This window comes from Plectropomus leopardus, chromosome 14, assembly GCF_026936395.1.
Source record: "Plectropomus leopardus strain MGB_pleo_1.0 chromosome 14, ASM2693639v1, whole genome shotgun sequence".
NCBI classification, from domain to species: domain Eukaryota; kingdom Metazoa; phylum Chordata; class Actinopteri; order Perciformes; family Serranidae; genus Plectropomus; species Plectropomus leopardus.
In genome coordinates, this window is record NC_142189.1 from 10,960,784 (window position 1) to 10,984,727 (window position 23,944).

At 40.8% G+C, this 23,944-nt stretch overlaps 1 protein-coding gene across 1 annotated transcript; it reads right to left on the reverse strand.

The window, feature by feature from the left end:
• Positions 1–38: 38 nt before the first annotated feature.
• Positions 39–23,915, reverse strand: atr (ATR checkpoint kinase). Its single transcript, XM_042500875.2, has 48 exons — positions 23,707–23,915; positions 23,467–23,558; positions 22,379–22,531; positions 21,328–22,229; positions 21,036–21,178; positions 20,207–20,377; positions 19,863–20,026; positions 19,447–19,599; positions 19,064–19,262; positions 18,687–18,943; positions 18,312–18,508; positions 17,559–17,659; positions 17,179–17,350; positions 16,453–16,608; positions 16,132–16,326; positions 15,319–15,414; positions 15,078–15,167; positions 14,188–14,283; positions 13,867–13,997; positions 13,432–13,575; positions 13,058–13,151; positions 12,563–12,688; positions 11,993–12,199; positions 11,796–11,909; positions 11,597–11,712; positions 11,331–11,451; positions 10,936–11,073; positions 10,682–10,841; positions 10,194–10,360; positions 9,733–9,897; positions 9,554–9,645; positions 9,235–9,326; positions 8,934–9,111; positions 8,046–8,231; positions 7,542–7,701; positions 6,963–7,142; positions 6,317–6,459; positions 6,105–6,202; positions 5,691–5,920; positions 5,139–5,273; positions 4,095–4,295; positions 3,534–3,677; positions 2,516–2,666; positions 2,251–2,407; positions 1,865–2,018; positions 1,008–1,159; positions 682–787; positions 39–544 (listed from the first exon to the last, which is right to left on the reverse strand). Exons 1-48 carry the CDS (start codon positions 23,757–23,759, stop codon positions 371–373), a joined length of 7,806 nt encoding a protein of 2,601 aa, XP_042356809.2. The 5' UTR covers positions 23,760–23,915; the 3' UTR covers positions 39–370.
• Positions 23,916–23,944: the final 29 nt, after the last annotated feature.

Here is a 23,944-nt window from a genome sequence, read left to right on the forward strand (position 1 = left end):
GACGACACTTCTTACACATTTACCTAGAAAATCAAATCTGCAAAACACATTATTTATTACAAGAGAATGTACAGAAATAAACCAAATATATTCCTTGTTTCCAGAAAACAGGAAACTAAACAGTTTGGAAGTACTTGAACAAAAAATACATGCTAAAGAGCTCTTCAGCAAACAGTCATGAGTGGAGGACATGCGTCAGTATTACAAACTTTTTGTGCAATTTTTTTTTGCACCTGCTATACTTGCAGTCACCTCAGAGAGCACTTAAAGTTGTCTTGCATAGGCATTTGACCACAGGAAAGCACCTTTAAATTATGCTGAATTGACTTCAAAAAGCTTACCTCTCATTCTATAAACTAAGATCTGTGTTTTACAGGTATGGCCCCCAGCCCAGATACATCTGACAGAGCAGTTTGTCGTCTGTTGCTTCCTGTATGAGGTAGTGGACGTGTCCCTCTATGGACAGAGGTAGACCTAGCACTTTGTTCCTGCTTTTTATTACTCCCTGCAGACGCTGGTCGATGTCACACACATGGGTTTTGGCCTGGCAGAGAAAAGAGGGGTTAAAATTCAAGACTATTCAGTAACACTTTTACATTTATAGGTTATATTTAGATGTGCACGTGGCTCTAAAGGCATGTAAACAAACGTTCAGCGGCAACATTTCTTAAAAAAATGCACCTTTTCATTGACTATCTCTCCTGTCTCGTTGGCCTGAGCTTTACAAAGTCCTTTGGCTTGTTTGCTCCACTCCACCAGCGGGTCATGAAGGAAGGTCTTGAGTACACTTAGAGGAAAAATTAAAAGTTTATTTTGTTTAAAAAGAGAGTAACTTTATAAATTTGTGTTAGAGAAAAACAAGTTGAATAATTGTTAACTATACCCCTTTCTGTACCTCCAGGATTTTTTAAGCATACCTTTTGCTTTGTTTATGTACCACATTTAATGCAAACACTCAGATTATGAAACAGTGTTTTACAGCATTGTTTGACAATAATATTATTTACCTCATGAGTGGTTCTCTCTGATCTCTCATCAGTCTCAGGGTGACCTCACAGGCTTGTCTGAAGAGACCCTCGATGCCCATGGGCCCCATGGCGTGGACCATGTTTTGGGTCAGACGGAAGGGAACCACCTCAGGCACGTCAAATGTCTCCCCCTAGTGGAGAAGGAAGGAAGGTGCATTATAGAAACGCAGGGCCAACAGAAAAGCTGGCACATGAAAACAATATATAAAACAATTTTAGTGATTTTTTAGATGATTTTGTTGGAAAGATTTTTTTTTAGTTTCAATGTAATCAAACAGACAATGTCGTTATCTGTATTTGTAACATCAAGAGGCCTGTGACAGATGCACATTTTTATAACAGCCTAAATAAATATTTAGCAGTTATAGTCATATTTGGACCATCAGTGACCCACTTAAAAAAAGAAAAAAAAAGTTTCATGACTTCTCAAAGGTCTCACCTTCATCTTTGACTAATCTTACATCTGTCCATACAACATTTCCCCCTTTTTTAACATCCCAGAGAGGTAGAGATAAACCAAATAAAGTAAAATACAATAAAATAAAATGCTTGTGGCAATCCAACAGAATCAACAATCAAAAAGTTAAGAATGTTCCCTCGAGTTATCATCCCAAAAAAGTCAGGCCTCAGAGGCTTGACATATCGTACCCATTTCTCCCAGAGTCTTACAAAAAGGTCCATGCTTCATTGCAAAAAGAAATTAATCTTTTCCATCATGTAAATCTCCATTGTCAGATCTATCCAATAATTTAAGGTAGTACCTCCATTGAAATATTTATAATTTGAATGACTCCTAATTATTAATAATTTTCAGACAATTTGTGACAAACGCAAACCTTATTGAAGAGGCAGTTGAAATCAACGTGAACGCATTCTCCAGTGAAAGAGTCGAAAAGGATGTTTTCTCCGTGGCGATCGCCCAGACCCAGGATGTAGCCCACCATGGACATCACAGCAGTGGAGCGGCAGTACGCAGAGCGACTGCTGTACCTGTAAACACACACAGTGAGCGACATTACATGAGAATTCAATTCTGAATTCAACTTGATCCTTAAAGAAACTTCAAACCTGAACTGGACCCTTTCTAAATGTATAACCATCGAAAAACTACATTTTAAAATCCAGAGCTGCAACTGCTCCTCTCAACTGTGATGACAAAATTACATTACTGAGAATACTTTTGAAACAGAGGCCCTCATAAATGTAATTGAACGGGTTGTACCATGATGTTGGGTCAGAGAAAGTTCGGAGGAACCACTCGTGGAATACAGGGGGGTGTCGAGCACAAAGCACCTCCTTGTGGATTCGTAGCTTCTCCTCAAAAGGAGCCGTCTTTGGTAGAATGAGCTTTCTGAGCTCTTTACCTGACAAGTAGATGCCTAAAAACACACATACAAAAATGACCAAATACATTATTTCATAGCATTTCTTACACTGATGGTTTGTTTATCTCTTCTTCTGTTTTTAGGCTTTGTGTAGGAGTGTACCTCTCTCTTTATACAGCTTGGTGAGAATGTGTCTAAGTCCGGCGGTGTTGTTGACCCATTCGATGATGCCGCACTCCTCGTTGAGAGGAATCACAGCGTAGGTGCGGATGTGTAGCTCCCTCCGCCTCGACTCTGCATCTTTACGTAGGCACTACAAATACAAAACGTGGACAGAAAACATTTACACATGCTATAAATACTGCTGACTAAGAGTGTGGAAACACATTTTGCTGATATACTGTAGACGTAAAGGTAAAGTTTGGATTTTTTGAAGTGGGGTTGACTTATCCAGTTAGTGTGTGTAGTCGGTGTACAGTCATCTACAGCAGGTAATACACTGACTATAATTAAGTACCTCATACAACGCCAATTCAAAAGATCCAAAATTTACTTTTAAGATACCAATTTAATATACTCATGTATCAGGTAAAACATGTCATCTAAACGAAGAATTAGCAGGTGCAATCCATAGAGAAACTGACTGATACAACAGTGAGAACTTTTCTTAAAGAAAAAGGTGGAATTTTGTTGATGTAAAATTAAAACAATGATATTAGAGATGACAAACCAGCTTTCACTCTTCATAAATTGTCAGTAGATGTCATCAATTTACTGTATTTCACTGTTTTTTTTGGCCATTTTTCTGTTGTTATAAAAGCACAATGTATTACATATAAATGTAAATGTGTCCATATGTACTCCTATACAAGACAATTTTCTTCCTTTACTTTTTTAAAGAAGCTGATCATATAAACATACTAGAAATTTTTCTTCTGGCAATTGCTGTTTACTTATTATTTCTATTTTGCACACTCCCTTTTTGATTTCTTGGTTATTTTTTAGTCACTAGTGTTCGGAGCTCATGACTATGTCTGTATGAACTTGGAGTAAAAACACATTTTTATTTCATACACACAAAGGGGACAGATTATTAACTTCCAATATAACTACAAAAGTTGCACAGGTAAACTTAGTAAACTGATAACTCAAGGTGGTACGTTGTTTCATTTTCACACACCTTGTTGATGAGGCAGTTGAACTCCATGAGTCTGCAGTCCTTCCTCAGGTCGTCTTTAGGTTTACACATCATGGTGTAGCTCCGCCCATCTGAACCCTTCAGACTGATCTTCTTAGGCTTCTGTAAGGAGGCCAAGATCTCCACCTATATATATATATATATATATATATATACAGACACACACACACACACACACACACACACAAACAGGTTTAGGGTTGCCAGGAAAACAGATAATGTTGCTTTATGACTACCCTGTGTCCTTTATTATATGTTATTTATCTGGTGTGCATTTTATTAATATTATTATTATTGTTATTAATTAATTTAAAAAAATATCTTTTAATTTTTTATCACTAATTATTAGTATCTTTTAAATACTGTTTTACATACCCGGGACATGCTGTGCTCTTTTGTCGTTTTAGAACAATAAAGAACTTCTGACTTCTTTTTACTTTGACTTTGGCTAAAAAATGTTTCAGAAAATACTTTTTGTCATTGGGAACCTCCCTACAAAAATAATTATGACAACCATCAACACCCTCTTTCCCTTTCTCTTACAGAGTCTTCAAAGCCGTCCAGGTAAGCCCAGTGTCCAGGGAAGGCGTCGTGCTGTGTGTTCGTCCCGCCTGTGGAGGGCAGCGTGGGGATGAGGACTGACTGCAGCGGGATGAGGATCTGGCTGAAGGTCGGCTCCTCCACCAAACGTTTGAGTTGCTTGAAGTGAACACTCATGCTGAGGGTGGTGCTGTTACCATCCACCTGAAAGACACAGTTACACATTTATGTATGTATTTCTAACTTTATATATTGTGTTCCTCTTTTACTGCAAGCATTCAACAGATGTTTATTTGATCTAATCTAATCTTGTTACTGATAAAATGTGTTGATCCATTTTCATTTTCAAGGATTTTATAGTGAGTGTTTGAAGTATTGTATGCAAGGAACTATATTTTTATGTTGTGACTCCACACTCCATTGAAACTGACTATAAAACAACATGCATTTATAAAATGAATAGAACCTTACACGTTAATATAAACTCATGCTGTATTATTTAACAATGAACTTACACTTATATGCATTTTGACGTCTTTCACATTCAGTATTATTACACATTTACCACCTAGAGAGTGTGACACATATTGTTCATCTAAAAAATATTTAAAGTCATAACTAAAAGACAATCTGAAGTGTGAATGGTTTTCATGTTTTATGTATTGTTGTCCATGTTTTAAACACGTTAATGTGCAGATGTATGCACAGTAGTGCTGTTCCCATTTCAATGCATTTCATGTTTTTTTGGTTGTCATCACACCTTCCCAGGGACTAGAGTTGAAAAATTTCAAATCAAATTGCCTAAATTGTCAGAAATGTTTTTTGATGTGCGCTGTCAATCTAAACTGTATGCATAAATAAATAAAGCTTAAGATGAAAAAAATTAATAACCTCAAATTTTGAGGTTATTAATAAAAACCAAAACAGTTTAGATGGCACTTTATAAGGCAAAGATTACTGTAGTTTGCAATTAAAAAATGTAGTATATTTTCATGTAATATATAAAATTCTGTGTGTGTGTGTGTGTGTGTGTGTGTGTGTGTGTACCGGCTTGTTGCAGAGCTCCAGCAGCTTGTCAGTCAGCCTGGTGGCGTCTCCGATGAATTTCTCCAGAGACGGTTTGAGGCTTATTGCTTTCTTAAGGATCTGATTGCACCGGTTCATTCGCATGGGGTAGGAAGACTGAAAAATTTGATGTGATATTTTATTTAGAGAGCAATGCAGTAGTGTTGTGAGTTTATGCAGCTGCTAAATCATCTGGTCGGTCAATCACAACAAATATAGTACAAGAGCTTTGTAATGTTTGTAAAAGGAACTGATCCTTTAAAGGAAAAAACAGATATTAACACACCAAAGTCAGAGTTCACACACAGTGGCATGAATTTGGTATAAACACTTCTAGTAGATGTGAAAATATGCAAACAAATAGGGATAAGGAGTTCCTAAACATGCCTTAAAAAGTGAAACTGCATAGATTCAATACAAAAAGCCTGTATTATTATGAAGATGACAGAAAGAAACACACACACACACACACACTCACACACACACACACACACACACACACACACACACACTCACACTCACACACACTCCTACCTTGGAGACAGCAGCCATTAGCCACATGGCTTGTTGGGGGTACGCCAGAAAGACTTTGGCCACAATGGTCATGAGGACGGTGAACACCTCGTCGCTGGAGTGGCACACCCTGGAGATGAGCTGGGAGAAGGCGGTCAGGAACTGGTATGGCGCCAAGTTGGCACAGTTTTCGCTCACCGCCACGTTGATTTTCCCGAGCTCCTGACGCATCTGTCTGTCCGTGCGCCCCGCTGTGGTGGAGGGATGTGAGGATGGTATTTGAATGTGTAAACATATTTTTCTGTCTCTGCTGTTAGCAGTTCTTAAAAAATAAACTGGCATAAAGTGATGGAACTGCTAATGGAAACACGGGAAGCATCTAACTGTCCTGTTTATTTCTTTGTTTCACACTTACAGTCACTAGTGGCCACCCACCTTTCTCACAATCACACACTTTGGCTCCAAAATCGAGCCAAAGGGACAGCATGCGAGGCATGGCCTGGTAGATGTACTGGTTTCCAAACTGCAAGGCTCTGAGAGGGGAAAAAAATAATTAAGAAACGAATGAGGCACTGTAGAGTAAAGTAAGTCATGACAGCGTTTTCTCAGCTTTGATTATAGTCTGAAAGGCTGGGTATCGTCCTTACTTTCCAAAGTATGTGACAATGTATCGAATGAGGTTCCCCTGTTTCTCCAGCTTGTTATCAGTCACCATTGGCATCACTTTGTCATAGTACTTGGCCAGGTAGAAGTTTCCATCCTCCCACTCAGGCAGAAGGTTGGTCACATCCTAAAAAACACATAAAACACACTTTAAAGTGGAGCTGCATCTAAAAATGTTTTTGCGTTATTGCTTGAGGCAACAACTGTTTTCACTTGAGCTGTACAATGTTGGAAATTAATGAAAAATGCTCGTCTTTATTTCATAAAAACATACCTGAAGAAATTCTGTTCTTTATCACACAAAGACAAAGAAAAAAAGTTGGAACAAGAAATGTTTGGCATCTCCATTATTTTTCTATTGATTGATTAATTGATCTATTACAATTAGTATTTTTCCACCTTTGCTTTAAAGACGGTGTCCAAAAGATAAATGTTTGAACATTCCTGATGGGCAGCTTCAGACAAGGAGTTATCAGGCTTTCTACACATTTTAATGGACAAAATGTCAAACTGTCCATTTTTGTCCATTTTATTTATTTGTTGGTATTATTTTTTAACTAACTGACAGTGTTAATCAAAGCCTCTGACGTCTTGCACAGTGGTTCACTCTACAAACATCATGGCTGTTACCTTGTATGCTTTCATGATGGCGTTAGACTCGAAGTTGGCCGTCTCCTCCATGAAGCGCCCGACCAGCAGCATGGCTTTGCCTTTGGTCTGCAGGCTGCGAGAGTCCATCAGAGGCTGATCGTCAGGGAAACACTGAGCCACGCCTTTCTGCAGGACGATCAGGGCCTCGTGTACATCGCCCTGACAACACAACACAGGTGGGTTTGTTTTGAGCATTTGTGTGTTCGAACATCTTTTCCTCACTCAAAAAAATGAAACATAAATAGGAATGCACAAATGGTGGAGGTTGTTTAACAATCTGATATTTTCCAACATGCATCAGCTGACAATAATATGCATTTTAGTGAAAGTTTGAGTAGTAAAACAGGCGCTGAAGAGAATCTCTGAAAAGAATCATGTTTCGGTCTAGCAGCCAGAAACAGCATTTTGTTTTTCATTCAATAAATATGTCAGCTGTAAGCTGGAGAGCGTACAGGATTTTCTTTCTTAGTAAAACAGGTGCAAAACGGGGTCAGCTTTCTAGAAGAGATGCTGATCGTGTATTTAGACAAGCAATTATGTTAAAAGTGTCTGTTATACCTTGGACCAAAGCCACTTTGCCTTCTCGGTGACCAGCTCGGCCAGGTTTGTGTTCTCTGCATTCAGCAGAGCATTGAAGGCAGTCTGGTGGTGTCCGGCCTTTCTGGCCACCCGGGCACTTTGCAGCCAGCACTCCCCGACCAGCTCCTTACTCATCGGCCTGCAGAGCAAACACAAGGGGCAGATTTGTGACGTGGCCTGCATAACTGACAGATTTTCTTCAGATTTACATCTTAGTCAGGAGCTCGGACAGCTTTTATTCAACAGTAAACAAAAAAGACACAGAAATATGAAATAATGCACAATCTTGTACTCTCCCTGATTTCAAGGCAAGACAACGTGTGCACAAGTTAATCTTCGTCAAATAAGTTCAAGGTGCAGAGCTGCAGCAACGGCTATAACGAACGAGGCACATACACAAGAAATGTTTAAATATTAACTTAAAAGAAATTATTAATATGATAACGCGTGCTTATTTGCCTGCAGATGTTTCTATGTCCTTACTGTGGTGCCAGGCTGAGCAGGGCACGGCGGAGGGCCAGGATTGGCTCCTTGGCCCGAAAGGAGTTCTGGGTCATCTCCAGTCGATCTGACCAATGAGGAGGTAGCTGGGTAAGGCTGGGGGCGGAGCTTTCCTTCTGTTTCTGCAGCTCGGTAAAACTGTGCTCCAGCTCACTGAGCACATGCAGCCTAAAAAGACAATCAGAGTTTTTTGATTTACAAGTTATGGCTAGTGACAACCAGGAATCTACCAGAAAAACAAAAGACGATGCTTTTGATGGTTTCAAAATGTCTGATGTTAAAACACAATTGCAAGATGAATGCGTTTCCGTTGAGTGATATAATGTGACTTCTCTCCGAAAAACATTCCAAAAAGCATGGCCATGGATGTTCAGCAGCTTTCCTTCAATCGCAGCCACCAAACTAGCCGCCATTATTTCCAATTGAAGATGACGTAGGCAGGTTACGCGAGCGAAAATGGAAAGGCAAGCCCATTTTATGTGGGAGCAAGTGCATATGAGGGATTTCTGGGAACTGAGAGTCCACAATTTTACAGAGGAAATTCAATTCAAAACTTCCAGATGATCCACTGAACTTTTGAAGAGTTATGTGATGCACTAACACCTCTTGTAGCACCTGCTGCATCATGAGGGAGCCATTTCCTACCGACAAGCACATAGCCATAGCATCATGTGACCTATAAAGCGAAAAAAAGGGTTTCCATTGCAGTTTTGGGAAATATGGCTTTTTTGAATCACCTTAAATACCACCTCATGTCAGGGTAAAAACTTTTTTTAGTTTTTTCCAAATTAGCATGTCCCCATTAGGTGTATTTTATATTCGCAATTTCAGTTTGAGGGTTAATGGAAACCTGCCTACAGAGACACAGACCTGATGATGTACTCGTATCCTCTTTGGTAGGTTCCACACTCGTAACTGGCTGCAGACAGCGGGACGACCTGTTCCTTCCTCACCAGCTTCAGCTTCTCATAGAAACTCTCAGCGTCCTGCTTCTTAGCTGACAGCAGTAACTGGCCGAGACGCACGCCCCAGGTGTTGGACTGACGATCTGGAGACACAATGGTAGTGCAAAACTTAGTCATTAAATTTTATATTTTGACAAGATATCTATTCCTACCATATCACCAATGAATCATTGCAGCTTTCATGGACGATCTGTGTATTTTATTACCTGAACTCAGATAATCTTCCAGCAGGTCCCATTGTCCGAGCTTCCAGGCTGCCTCCACTCTGTAGGTGTTCAGCTCTGACTTCCACTGAGGCCTAAATGCGTCAATATATAGCAACATTCAGTGGACTTTCACTGACATACATGTTATCTAAGTAAAATAAAATACATGAGTTTAGAGATCAGCAAGAGGTCAAGGTAAAAGATAAAAGGAAATATTTTGTGCCTGTAAATGTAAACGAGATGGGCCATAATGTCTGTGTGTGTGTGTGTGTGTGTGTGTGTGCGTGTGTGTGTGTGTGTGTGTGTGTGTAATTCTCACTTGTTGGCCAGTACTCCATTGACCTGAGTGACGACTGTAGACAGCTGTCCCAGGCCGAGCATCGAGGTCATTACTCCATGATAATGAGCGATCTAAATGATGAAATACAGTGAGAATTACAGAGATTACAACCGTTTAAAAAGCAGCTTGCGCGTGTGTGTGTGTATATGTGTGTGTACCTGGTCTGACTCCAGCTGTATGGCCCGGTCATAGCACGCTGTCGCATCTCGCAGCAGGCCGATGCTCTCATGCTCAAGTATCTGTTCCCGTAGCGACGGCTCCTCTCTCCTCAGGGCGTTGACCCCTCTCACTCCATCAGGTTCGTGCATGGCGGCGTACAGCGTCTGCAACAGCCAATCACAACCATTTCTGATTCCTGTTCGATTCACATTTATTCATCCGTAAACCAAACTGTAATGTTTTTTTTACCTTTATTTTCTAATATTTTCTGTAGTCAAATGGTTTTAAAAAAATTTAATGAGGCATCAACATATATCAACATGTTTCTAAGCATCCAGCTCCTTAACAAGATGTTTCCCAGCCACTTGTTTTTTTTATTTAAATCTAAAAACATCTGAGGAAATAAGCACACATTTTAGCAACAACATATACCTTAAAGAAAGTTCACTTGTTGTCAAACCTGCAGGAAGGTGAGATGGTCCTGGATGTTCTCTTTGTTTTCTAAGATGTATGCTTCAAAGTGCATGAGGGCACGAGTGTACGCTTTGGATCGTAGAGAGGCCTTAGCCAGAACGTCCTGTGGGATGCTCCTCAGAAACGCCACCACGCGCTGATACTCCCCGCTCTCTGTAATGACACATTTTTATCTTATCTCCAGTGTCAGAAAATCATGCAGGTTAGTGAACGACAAGGATACATGCATTCATATTCAGTTAATTAAAATAAAGATGCAATTATTTCCAAACTAATCATAAACTTTTCTGTAAACAACTGTCTGTTCTGTTGTCACTGACAAACACAAAACAGGCGATTGCATTTTCTAAATGCAAATTTACAAAACAAATGAGGTCAATAACTTCAATTAATTTACTCTGACTGTTATATTTCAGCACTGCAGTGAAATCCCAGAGAGTAGAGACTTGTGCAACGGTGAAATGTATAACTAACCGTTGTGTTTGGGTTTGGAGTAGAGGATGTGGCGGCTCCACTGTGTGAGGTGAGAAATCATACTGAACACAGTCTGAGTGCTGAGCTGCGATAGGCTAGAAGCCGTCTCCTGACCTCGTCCATCCCCTGCTGTCAGCACGGCCAGCATCTCCTCTGTCACCTGGAAGGAGGCGTGTTATTATCGCCATAAGAAAACAAACCCAAAAACCTGGATTCACTTCTTTTATAGGTGATAACGGTGTATGTGTCCTTACCTCTTGTTGCTCTGCAGGTGTGCAGCCCAGCAGCATGTAGAGCAGAATGTGAGGCAACAGGTAGATTGTGACCTTGTAGTCGTGTTTGATGATGAAACTGCAGCAGGTGAACACTCTGCTGGCCAGCTCATGTCTCACCTAAAACACAGGAAACCAGTTGCTTTATCTTTTGTTGCATTTTTCTGTAAAATGTGAATTTAGGGGGGCCATTTGTATTAGCCTCTGGCTTCTTGACCTCTCCCGGCACATTTTTTTTTCTTTTAATGCATCAGGATTTTAATTGTGTGCAAATAAACTAAACACAAGGAAACTAAATTAAACTAAACTAAAAAAAGATGCATTAGATGTGTGTCTGTTTGGTTCTGCAAAAGACAGTGAAAGATAAATGAGCCCACCTTGCTGATGAGGTATCCAGCCCACGTGGCCGACCAGTCAGAGAATTTGCTGCCTCTTTCACTTAGGTACACAGGCTTCTTCAGCTGAGACCAGTTCACCTCCTTCTGACTGCTCTTATACCTGAAGACAGAGAAGGAGGACAGGAGCAGTCAGAGAGAGAGGACAAAGAAGAATAACCTTTACTCCAGGGACCTGGTCTCCTAAATTATTACATGTGTACATGAGCTGTAAGTCTGTGTGTGTGTGTGTGTGTAAACTTGAATACCTGCTGTTGAGATGTGGTTCCAGTATTTCTTGAATCTGCTCTGGGAATCTTCTCCACAGACGTCGCCCCGGTGAGTCAGTTCGCCCCTCACGACACTCAAAGATGGACAGCAGCTCCTACAGTGCACATGCCCAAACAGTTTTATTACAGACCAGACATGAGTCAATAAAAAAAGACAGAAAGGCACAAGCTTTCAGACCTGAACTGCATAAGCAGAAGAGTCCTGTGCTCTGACGTTATCAGCGTACGCCAGAAATGTTCTGGTCAGTTCAGTCAGCAGCTCGTAGGCGAAGTTGGGATCATCAACTCCACTCTGTTCACAGAGAAATAAACTTTGACATTTCTTACAGAGATGTTCTATTTTAGGAGAATCTTTTTTTTTTTTGTCCAGCTTACCACAAAGGTGTTGCGGTCCCCATGGGTGTGCGTGTGAGACAGGTCCAGACGTCCGGGATCCACGGCCCCCAGCTCCCCGAGACACTCCCCACAGAGGAGCCTGGCCTCTGGGGACGAGTCCTGGCAGCCCTTCAGCAGCACTGACACCAGGCTGGAGATGACCGGCTCCACCGCCTCACTCGCGCAGACCTGCCGCAGCATCCAGTCCTGCAGCACACGACACAAAAAATTACATATTTATGATTTGCAGAACATTATGGGAAGTTAAGACATGTCAGTAAACAGCAGCTTTATGGTAAAAAAGAATGATCATCAACATTATGAAACCTGATTTAAGAGGCAACGCAGTGTTGAAATATGTTGTATAATCACGTATTTAACATCACGTACATCACGTACTATGTGTGCACATAGTAGTCACTAAAGGAGATGCATTGAACAGTGGAAAAAGTAAACAGTTAACTGGTTTACTTTATCGATTCCCATAAGAAATTCTATTATTTCTTGCAAAAAGAGAAGCTTTGTGTCTGGTCCTCTGGAGGTTGTTAATCGGTGTGTGTGTTTGTGTACCTGCTTGCTGTGCATCATGTCCCTGAGGCTGGTCAGTGCATGAATCCTAACGTCAACGTTTTCATGTTGAACGGCTCTCATGGAGAGCTGCAGCGCTGCGGCCAGGTCACTGCTGCTCGCCGTCAGCTGGATGGAATCAAACATACAGTATTACCATTCAAAGTGTGTTTAGTTTCTTTATGTTTTCATTTTTGCACAAAATGATAAAAGCAACAAAAATACAGTGCAGGGAGAGGCAGAAAACTGAAAAAACAATTACAATGTCACAGAAAACACAAAAATGAACATACGGAAAATAATGATATGATAAAAGTAAACTAATTACAAATAAATAAATAAAGAACTGGAGAAGAGCAGTTACAAAACAGCAGCTATCTTTATCTTATAAGCATAATTTATAACTTTTTATAGTAAAACTTGAAATAGTAAAAAATGTTTGATCACTGCCTGCTTCCTTTATTTACTTCAATGCCAGAACATCTTAAACATACTGACCTTCTTGTAGTTCTGCAGAACAGTGTGGATGTCTTTCAGCTCAGGGTGATCTGGCAGAAAGTATATCTCATGGAGGTAGTCGTTTACTTCTTCCCTGTAGGAAATCGACAAAATTAGATCACTGCTATAGAAAGTCTGCAATTAAGTGTTGTTATTAATCGCAGTACTTTTTTTGCCCCTTCTTTTTGTCTTTTTCACAATCAGTGCAGAAATACTGCTACCCATGTAGTAGTTTTGAGGTAATTAAATGTTGTTTCAACATGAATATTTGTATTTTATAAAGCAGGAAAAAAGTGACAATTTGTATGTTTTCATTAGTAAATTTCTGCACACACCGAGTATGATCATTTTTAAACTTTTTTTGTGTTTGTTACCTGTTGTCCAGTATGAGGAAGCTGATAATAGCAGCAGTTTCTTTGGGCTGCTGTGGGATCAGGGGAAGGAGTGCAACAATAACATGACTCAGCAGAGGGCCCAAATGTGCCGGCTCCACACTCTTCACAAAACACTCCCACGTCCTGTCCACACAGGAAGAGAGCAATAAACACACAGAAGCAGAAGCAGGGGTCTGAGATCATCCCACAGGATTGTGGCATAAATAAAAAGACAAAGATAGTTGAATTATTTAAAGTTCAATCAAGTATGTAATCATACAGTTAGAAAGGGTCTTTGCCTAAGTCAGGGAGCTGAGTGTGAAATGTGTATTCATAAATATTTTTAATACACAAAATAAGAACCAAAAATATACCACAGAGTTTCAGTTTACTTGTGATGTTGAAGTGTGTGTGAGTGTGTGTGTGTGTACTGACTGGCAGCAGAGCAGAGGAAAGTCTTCTCTGTATCGGAGGCCTGTTCGGAGCGTCGTCATCATCTTCACTCTGACAGAGCTGATGTGTTTGGAGCCCATCAGTCGCATTAGAGCCATCACACTGGTCAAAGCCTGCACAGAAAAACAGGCAGACAATTTCTTTTACACTCCATGAGCTCAGCAGACTGTACACAACAACTATATTCGCCAAATCAGATACAATAATGCTGCGAACAATCTCAAACTGTTGTTCTGTGAACTGTCTTTTACTGAATCGATACACTCAAAATATGAAAGTAGCTGTCGACAGTGGATCACACACCAGCTTCTTGCGGTCCTTCTCTCCTGCGCTGGAGCTGAGCAGCTGCATGTTGAAGAAGGCGAGAATTCCCAGCAGCTTCGGCTGCAGGTAGTCCGCCTGTCACACAAGTTAAAAAAGAGAGGTGATTATTGATTATTATTGCACAGCTTTGTTGAATGCTTGATTCTGATTGGTCAATGACAGCTCTGTAAGGTCTGTTATTTCTGAACAGCAAGCTGCTGCTGTGAATGACAGACTGTTGCTATGGACGCAGTTCTGATCATAGACGCTTAGGGGAAGCAATAAAGTAATTTTAAAATTACTAAACCATTTTTGAATACATTTTTTGTGTCACTTTATTGATTTCTTATGTAGGTAGCTGTGTAATAAATGGGATAGTTTACAGAGAGAGGGTCATTATAATCGAGTAAATCTCCTCAGGGTAACACAAGGCATGCATCACCCTGTTGGAGTTTATTTTGCAAAAATCACCCCCTCATTGTACATGAACCCTGACTTAGTTTTTGATAATTATAATATTTCCTCAGCAGGACAATATGTATAAAAATTACTGTTGTCAGTTGCTTGCATGAGGCAACAAATATTTGTTTCATTATTGAATAACCGTTCTATATTTTTTGTCTATAAAATGTGGATTTCATGTACAGTTTGTCAAAGTCCAAAAAAGATCCCTAGTTTGTGTGTGTGTGTGTGTGTGTGTGTGTGTGTGTGTGTGTGTGTGTGTGCGGGCCATGACGATAGATGCACTGTGTCTGTATCAAATCCTTTGGGACTGAGATCCTGTTGTAATTTTACAACAGGTCAGGTGAGCACAAAATATGAAATACAAAAATAAATAAAGTCAAAGCGCAAGATAAAGCAGTGACAGCACATTTCATTCTGACACATACCATGCGTTCTGGGGTGGTGATGTCTCGGGGACCCTGGTACGGGTCATCATTGGATGCAAAGGAAGCCAGGATTGCCAGACCGTTAAATACCTACACAGAAATGTTGAAACACAAAGTGATCAATGACTTGTTTTAAATCAAATCATTTAATTCATTATTGACATGTTTGCGCTCATGAATATGCTTAAAAAGACTGACTGCGTGTGTGTTTGTGTGTGTGTGTGTGTGTGTGTGTGTGTACCTGTTGGTAGTGTTCTCCCAGGCGCAGCAGCAGTTCGTTGTGAAGACCCTGGAAGTCCTGCCTCAGCAGCGAGCCCAGTTCAATCTCTGTCTCACTCTGAGAGAACATTATGAAAACAAACATAAATCAATCTGATAATCTGCTTATTTACTCTGGACGACAGCCTTGGCTTTATTAATCAGCCTTGTCAGACAAGACTAACTGCTCAACTTTAAATTCTGCCAGAGGTTACTTTTGTTCCAGTGAGTGAACTCTACTGTGTTATATTAGTGGTTCTCAAACTTTTTTCCATAATGTTCCCACTTTGAAATATTTCTTCAGCTCAGTACCAGCCTTACCAGCGCATAATTAATCAATATCCCACAAGATGAGTGATGTTGGACTGTATATCATCACGACTGTGATATGGTCGTAAGCACGAGGCCGCAGGCACGACTGATATTGTTTAAACTAACATTTTTTTAGATATCTCACATACCACTTGCAATACTTCAATGGGAAATGGAAATACAAATACCCCTAAGGGTACATGTACTCCCATTTGAGATACACAGCTTCAGATCATACAAGTTATTAATTTGGGACAATGATTCACTCTGTAAAAATACTTAATTAAAGATGACTGTATGGCTGGTACTAAGAGGTGAAACCAAACTGACAAAACGTCATGGAAAAAAACATTTATCTATTCTTTTGACAGTGCCAATGACATCTAAATTCATAACTAATCCCAATTTAATCAACATTTAATTGTCTTTGCTGCTGAATTAATGTGTGGACAATTACAGTTCGGTATGGGAATATAATTAATACCTGTAGGTAGTGGAAAGCCCTCTCTAGCTCTTCTTTAGTGCAGGAACAGACCAGATGGCTGAAGATGTACTTGAAGTTGTTGATCAGGATCTCTCTCCTGTTTGCCTTCAGCTCATTGGCCAGGGTACGGATGAGGGCGGAGCCAGTAGAGCTCGCCTTGGCCGCCAGGTAGGGCAGAAGCACCTGGAGGGTCCTCTGTATACAGTATATACAAGTAATACATGAAAATGTACAACACATGTACATTAAACATTATTGATATACTTTCACATCCAGCATATTGGACACTGTGTATATACTTTTGCGTAGTAACAGACATACGGTGAGGAAGCGGTGGAGGTCGGGGAAATCGAAAGCATGCGCGATCTGAGCCAGGATGTCGAGGGCCAGCTCTCTCTGATTGGCTGATTCGCTGCCCTGATCTGGTGTGCTCCGCAAAGCTGATGCATGACGGGAATGCAGCGACTCCACCAGGAACTAAACACATGGAAGAAAGAACTAATTAAAGTAGGTGCACATCTCAATGCAATCCAGTGTAAAGCAAATATATATATATATATATTCTCAAATTATTCTTCAATGACAACTAATCTCAATCATGTGGAGACCTTGTTCTGCCACGATCATTATCCTTAGACTATTTTTGACAAACTAAAAAAACAAAACAAAACACAAACTAAAAGTCTGAATGGTCTCAACCTCCATTAGGCAAGGCAAGGCAAGTTTATTTGTATAGCACGTTTCAGCAACAAGGCAATTCAAGGTGCTTCATTAGGAAAAGCCTAATAAGCACTAATTATAAACAAAGGCATTACAGACAGCCCTGCTGCACATTTTTTTATCATTAAAGTATTGCTGATATATGTAATTATTAATCATAGTATTCTGGGCTGAGAATCTTAAAATTTCTCCATGAGCAAGTCCAAGTTTAGAAGAAGAGGAAGAAAAGAAGAAGAAGAAATATTTCATTATCTTGTGAGTGGAAAATCTTTCTTCATTATGAAATATTAATATTATGATATCAAAACAGCTTCAAAGATTTTCTACCTGGCAAATCGGGTTCTTGTACTGACTGAAGAGGGTCTGTAGTTTAAGACCTTTGGCGCTGGCCAGCGCTCTGATCTGAGTGTAAGCGGCGACAGACACCGGGGACGACTTGGACAGCAGACAGTGGAGCAGCCGCAGCAGAGAGAACGACACCAAACTACCCTGAGACGCTCTGACAGGAGACGAGAGGGACGAACAAATTTGAATCAAAACTACTTACTAGCTAAAATTTCAGTGACAAAAATGATGCAAGACATGAATTAAAAAGTGACGACATTTCAAATCAAACAGGCAAGAATGATAACAATGACACAGGAAACAAGCAACACAGCAGGTGGTGTTATCATGTGCTCTTGTGCAAAGACAAAGGTGATGTGTACCTGCCAATCTCTCCAGTGGTGAGGATCAGAGTGTTGCGCAGGTCGTCATCTCTGTTGAGTTTAGCGTTGTTGAACGCCTCTTTAAGACGAGCAACCAGGAGCTTGGTTGAAAAGAGGAAACACAAAGTCAACCTCACCAATAAAGCAAGTATACATACAAGTCAAACTAAAAACAAATATGATCCAAGCAAAAAACAAAAAACAGAAAAAGTCCTCCTTGACTTTTAACCCTTTGAAACCTGGAGTGGCATTACTTTCCTTGTGCTGTTTTCAGATGCTTTCACAAATATTTACACCTATAAACCCTGAGAAAACTGGTCTGATTTCTTTTAAAACAGGCAAGGAGTGATTAGCTAAAAAAAAAAAAGTTCTACAAATTGAAAAAGAAAAATAAGTAGATATAGAAGACTATTTTTAAATATGCTACAGAAAAATATTTAGGGAAAAACTAAATTTATAATAATCATAATTACATTTTTAAGATTGAGTTACAGAATTAATATAATATTTAAGGGTTAGAGTTAGTGTTTGTTTTGAAAGAAAATAAGCCATTTTTCTTGGGTTTCAAAGGGTTAACTTAAAGTGAGGAAATCTTGATTTCAAGGCAACATATGGAACGGGCATTAATATGCATATTTTCCTAAGTAATCAGCTGCTGTAAATGCAGTTTTGTTGAATATTTTTACGCTCTTTTTGTCTTGCAGTAACAGAAATAACTGAATGACGTCCTTTAATTTTACTGGAGTTGCTCACCTCACTCAGAGAGCCCTGCTCAGAGTTTCTGGCGCTCTCTGTTAGCAGAAATCTCACTGATTGGCTAAAGCGTATTCTGACCGCTTGATCTGTGTCCTCCATCAGACCAATCAGGGCGCAGAGAACTGCCTGGGAGTCGCTGTCTCCACCAACCAGAGTCACATGTTGGCAGAGGTGAGGCAGAGCTTCTAGGAAAGCTAAGAAAGAAAAACCAGTGAGTCTATGACCTGAATTAAAGAATACTGCACTTCAAAATTAATCTACAGGTGGATCAGAGTAATGTAATTTACGTATATGAATACAGCATCAATTAGGCTTCCTGCATGATTGAAAAGCTCATTATGGGAGAAACTGTTGCATAAAATAATAAAATACCTTGTTTGACAGTACTTGGAGCTTGGTGTTTGAGCAGGAGCAGGAACGGTCTGACAACAGACGCCCTGAGGGATGGAGGAGTGTTCCCAGCATGCTCTGTTGTAAGGCTGAGTTGGTGGCAGAGGATCTTAGGAGGACGTGTGGACTCAGTGTGGGTGTCCCTGAGCTGGGAGAGCTCTGATTGGATACAGCTGAGCTGACCGATGATCCTGGCGAGCTCCTTCTTCACCTGCTCCGAACTGTCCTCCAGCCTGGGACTGCAAATGTACAACATGAACATAAAAATAATAATAATAAAAAAAGGATTTATAATAACCACAATAAAATCATAAAGGGACTGCTGTGATCATACTCCTTGTAGATAGACATGTGCGTACAGGAGGGTGGTGCTGATGAGGTTGTGGTGTGAGTTTCCCAAATGGTGCAGAAACAGAGGGAAGGCCCTGACTGCTGCCGCTCTCACCACCTCATCTCGACTCTGCAGCGTCTTGGAAAACACAAACACACGCCACGTCTCACACACACCACGACGCAGGAGAGCCAGCAGTGACACACAGTCTGCCTGGATCTCAGGTGCTGGAAAGACACACACAAACTGACGTCAAATCAAACATTTTCACAGTGGAAACAGCCTGATGTAATCACCTAAAATCACTCTACAGCAATGGTGAAACTGTTAATAAAATAAAAAGGTCCCAACTTCACAAAAAGATGCAGCTACAGGCGACCACAGGAGTTGTGATGCATCAGAAAAACTCACAGTAACAGAAGCTGAGTCTTTGGGCGAGGGCAGGCAGCCACGAGGGGAATCCTGAGCTCTTATAGGCTGAGACTGACTTGTTGTCACACACCCAGGGAAGAGACAGCAGAGCACACTCCCGTCGTTGGAGCCCGTCCTCACCGTGGCTGCTCACTACAAACACAAAGACACACATGGTGATTCAAACAGATGGTGATCAATGAACTGCACTTAAGAGGATATGCCTTTGGGTTGATTTTTGCAATATACTTCAGAGTAACAACTAAAAAGTTTTAAAAAATGGCAAAAATAACAAACAGTATGCTTTCATTGTGATGTACAATAATTAAATAGTAAGTAAACAATACAGAAAATGAATAAAAGCCCCAGGAAAAGCATGTATATTGTGTGGTTTTTTTTAGTGTACTTGTCCTTACTTGTGAGGTAGAGGACAGAGTCCAGGATCCTTATAGTAGTCTGGACCGCAGACTGAAAGTAGTTCTGATCTGAGGCGGGTTGAGGACCTCCTTCTAACACTGACTGACAGCTCTTCAGGGCCCTGCCAAGAGTCTCAGTGGGCACCCAGAGGAGAGGAGGAGGACTGTCAACAATGAGACACAAATGATGCATGTCAAAGACACGTCACAAAACTTTAGAAAAGTAGGTTATTCTTGCAGTTGGCTGATAGAGAAAACCTTTTTAAAAATATTAGAAAGTAAGCACATCTGTGTGTAAGACATGAAAAGAAAAAAGCGTGAGAGCAGGGTTTGAGGTTTTATACCTGGTGGGGGAGGCGCAGAGGGCCGCCAGGTGGAGGATGAGGGCCAAACCCTCCAGAGCTGACAGAGTCTGTTTGGTTTCAGGGTCACCAGAGTTCAACAAGGTCAGCAGCTCTTCCAGCCGACTGTTCACCACAGCCCAAACCTCACTGCCTACACGCATGTCCACCTCACTGAGGACACAGAGACACATTATGATTTAAATAACAAGTCAAGTAACAATTCTCTACTGTCACTGTCACACATCAAAGAAAGGATCAAATGTCTGAAAATGAATTAAAATGGCATTCAGGAAGAAACAGCAAAGCATTTTTCAACAATTTGTTACACAAGTGAGAGAATAACTAAATAAACACCACATAAACTATGTTGTATTTCACTGTACTACATCAAACAATTCAGTCTTTTACACTCTCAAACTTAACCTCAGGACTACTTCTTTAACAGGACACAGCTGCGAATGTTTAAAGCTACAACAATTAAACTGTTAATCATTCAGCTGACAATTACGAAATAAATCCCCAACTAAACTAATAAATGGTGAATTGGTTTGAGTAATTTTTTAATAACAAAAAAGTCTAAATTCTCTGATTACAGCTTTTAAATGTGAATATTTTCTGGTGTCTACCCTCCTCTATGACTGTCAACCGAATGACTTTGGGATGTGTAAAAAAAAAAGCCATCTGAGGACATCATTTTGGGTTTATGGAAACAATATTTTTCTGACAGTTTTTAGACCAAACAACTAATCAACTAATTGAGAAAGTAATCTAAATATTAAATAAGAATGACAGTAACTGTAAATTGCAGCGCTGAGGTTTATGAACTCACGCTTCTGATGTTTTTATCCTTTTGATGCCTGACTTGGTGACAGATTTGCAGGATTTCTTGGCAGCAGTCTCTCCATCTCCTGACTTCTGCATCACCACAGCAGTCTGAGCCCTCAGCGCAGCTCCGAGAAACCCCTCCGCACACTGCAAAAAAAAAAAAAACACATACACACACACACACACAGACACACACACACACAGACACAACAGGTCTTGTAAAGAAGGTGGCAGAAAAAAAGATGTCACAAACACTCCAAGAGAGAAATTTTTTAAAAGAGAAACAAGAGTCGTACTTCAGCCTGATTTTCAGTTCCAACGGTGCGTGCCAGCGTCCTGCAGACCTCTGTGACTCGCTGCCTTCTTAACGACGCCACACTTTCATAAACTGCCGCAACTGTCAGCAAGAAGCTGAACAACAAGCAGAGGGATTCAGTAACTTCTGCGCCATACTTGACACCTGCCCCTCCAAGAGTACAAACACACTCGAACATCTGCGAGAGGTAGATGGGCTCAAAGTGCGAGACACCAGACGACTGAAACACACAGCGAGTCAGCTGAAGAAGCTCTCCGCCATAAAGATCTCTCTCATCAGAGTTTGCAGTGTAAATGTGGGAGTGTGTTTCCAGCAAGTGAAGGTAGGCCGTGAAGAAGTCGTGACCTTGCCTCTCAGGAAACCCTCTGAGCTCCACCAGTCGCCTCAGCATCACCATGGAGATCTTCCTCAGCCTGGTGTTGCCATTAGCCAGGAAGGAACAAGCAGTCTCCCAGGCCACGCTGACATCGTGAGGGGATACAACTCCCCGTAGGGCGTCAGTTACAACGCCGATCGTCACTACAGTCAGCGACTCCAGAGCAGCAGGCGAGGAGAGGACGAGAGGAGAGGGCGTGAGGTACGAGGAGGCACAAGCTGGGGAGATACTGAAGCACTCGAGTGTTACAGGCCATCGGATCTTTGTGTGAATGTCCAAAGTGAGTCCCTGTCCTGCCAGCGTGGCGATATGAGCGTACAGGAAGTCGCTGAGGTCCTGGGCCAAAGCCATGAGCTCTTGAGTGAGGCGGCTGAAGATGAACGGCGCCCTGGCTCTCAGAGTGTGAAGTAAAGAGCACAGCACGGCAGAAACACGCCCGTGGATGATGTCACAGTCTGGAGCTGCTGCCACACGGAGCAAACGCACCGCAACCCACTTACTGAAGTCTGAATCATGAGAGGAACGAGGAGACATCAGAGGTGGAGGGGACAAGAAAAGCATAAAATAAAAATTATACAGATAAGAATGGAATATTTTTGATATTTTAAATGTAAAAAAAAAAAGTAATATTCCAGCTTTCTCCAGCATCTCATACCGGTGCAGCTCTGCGTGGTGTCTGGATACTCGGCGGGCTGGCAGACAGGATTGGCGAACATCAGAGAGGAGGATTTGATTATGTGCTGCACAAAGTCCAGCAGCATCACACAGGCCGGCTCTGAGCTGGACTTCTTATTCAGCCCGAGAGCAACTGGAAGAATACAAACAACAGATCTGATTAATCAGCTGCTGGTTCACAACGTGGCGATCAGGAGCCTCCCCCGATGGTTTTAATATGAAAAGTAACAGTACAATAAAAGAGGTAGAAAAGAAGAAAAACATATTTCTGCAACGCCAAATGACATTTTTGCATTTTTTATGCTGTATAGCTGCAATCTTAAGGCCTTAACTAATTATTCAAATAAATCTGAGAAGCCTAAACTCTCTCTTTATCTTAACTGCTCAAGGTCAGAGCAACACACACACACACACACACACACACACACACATATTGCTTAAAGTGAAGGAACATCATTTTGCCCTTTTTCTAATTTAAGAGGAGAATTTAATTTTAAAAAACAATGTGTTCGTACAACTAAAAAGAGTTTGAGTATTTCGGGGTGGTTTTGTGGAATGGGTTTGGTGGTGGGTTGAAACAAGGCACGGAAATAAATCAATTTAAAAACTATATAAAATGATATTTTTGGCAGGTTATATATGATGAAAAGTTGTATAAGGAGTGTTTATATTTATTTTGTAACACTGGGGGATATTTGGATTGCAATATTATTATATTATTTATTTAATTTGGTGGTAAGTAACGTGGGGAGTGTTGTTTGTGCACTAGTTGTAAATAAATTTAGGAATTTGTTGACATAATATATGAATTAAAAGACAAAAGTGAGAAAGGCGTAGGAATGTATAAGCTTTACTTCTTCTTGTGCTCCCTGTCATTATGCTGTATGGATAAGATACACAGTACTTTTGTTTTGTTTGTTTATTTACATTACGTTTTATTCTTTGGTTCGAAATAAAGTCATTAATTCAAAAGAACTGAGCTTTTGTAGCTGCACCAAGCTGTGAGGTATATCTGTTATTGTGTCCACCTCCTGTAACGTTACTTTATTTTAATTCCTTTAAACTCACCGACATCCACATCGGTCAGGATCCTGTCGATGAACTGACAGAGGATCTGTCGAGGTTTCTGCACCGCCTGCTCGTACTCAGCCGCGCTGGCACTGCAAATACCAACACAGTGCAGCTTTACTGAAACTTTATTATGCATCTTAAGTTACGCGTAAAAACACACACGGCTCAGTTCAGTTTCTGGCAGTTTCAGAGACACAAACTGTTAGCTTTAGCCATCTTTAGCCACTGGTTACTCACCTCGCTAGCTCCTGAAGAGCCGGAATCATCGCAGACATCTCCAGTCCCTCCATCCTCACAGCCGCTCGGTTGCCTTGATATTTCAATAACTTATTCACATTATAATATTAATTTTGTCGAGTAATTTTAACCAGCACACTTGTAGCACACGTCCTGTCCATCCCGTCAGGGGCATAGACAGTGTTTCGAAAACTTTCGCTCCAAAATGACGCATTTGTTTTGGTACGGCGGCAAGAGA

Excerpts from the sequence above, each read along its gene's own strand:
- atr (XM_042500875.2), bottom strand. The coding sequence starts at position 23,759 with ATGGAGGGACTGGAGATGTCTGCGATGATTCCGGCTCTTCAGGAGCTA. Across the intron at positions 17,351-17,558 it reads ACCACTGGAGAGATTGGCAG|AGCGTCTCAGGGTAGTTTGG; the intron begins GTACACATCACC and ends GTCTCCTGTCAG. Across the intron at positions 788-1,007 it reads CAGAGAGAACCACTCATGAG|TGTACTCAAGACCTTCCTTC; the intron begins GTAAATAATATT and ends TTTTCCTCTAAG.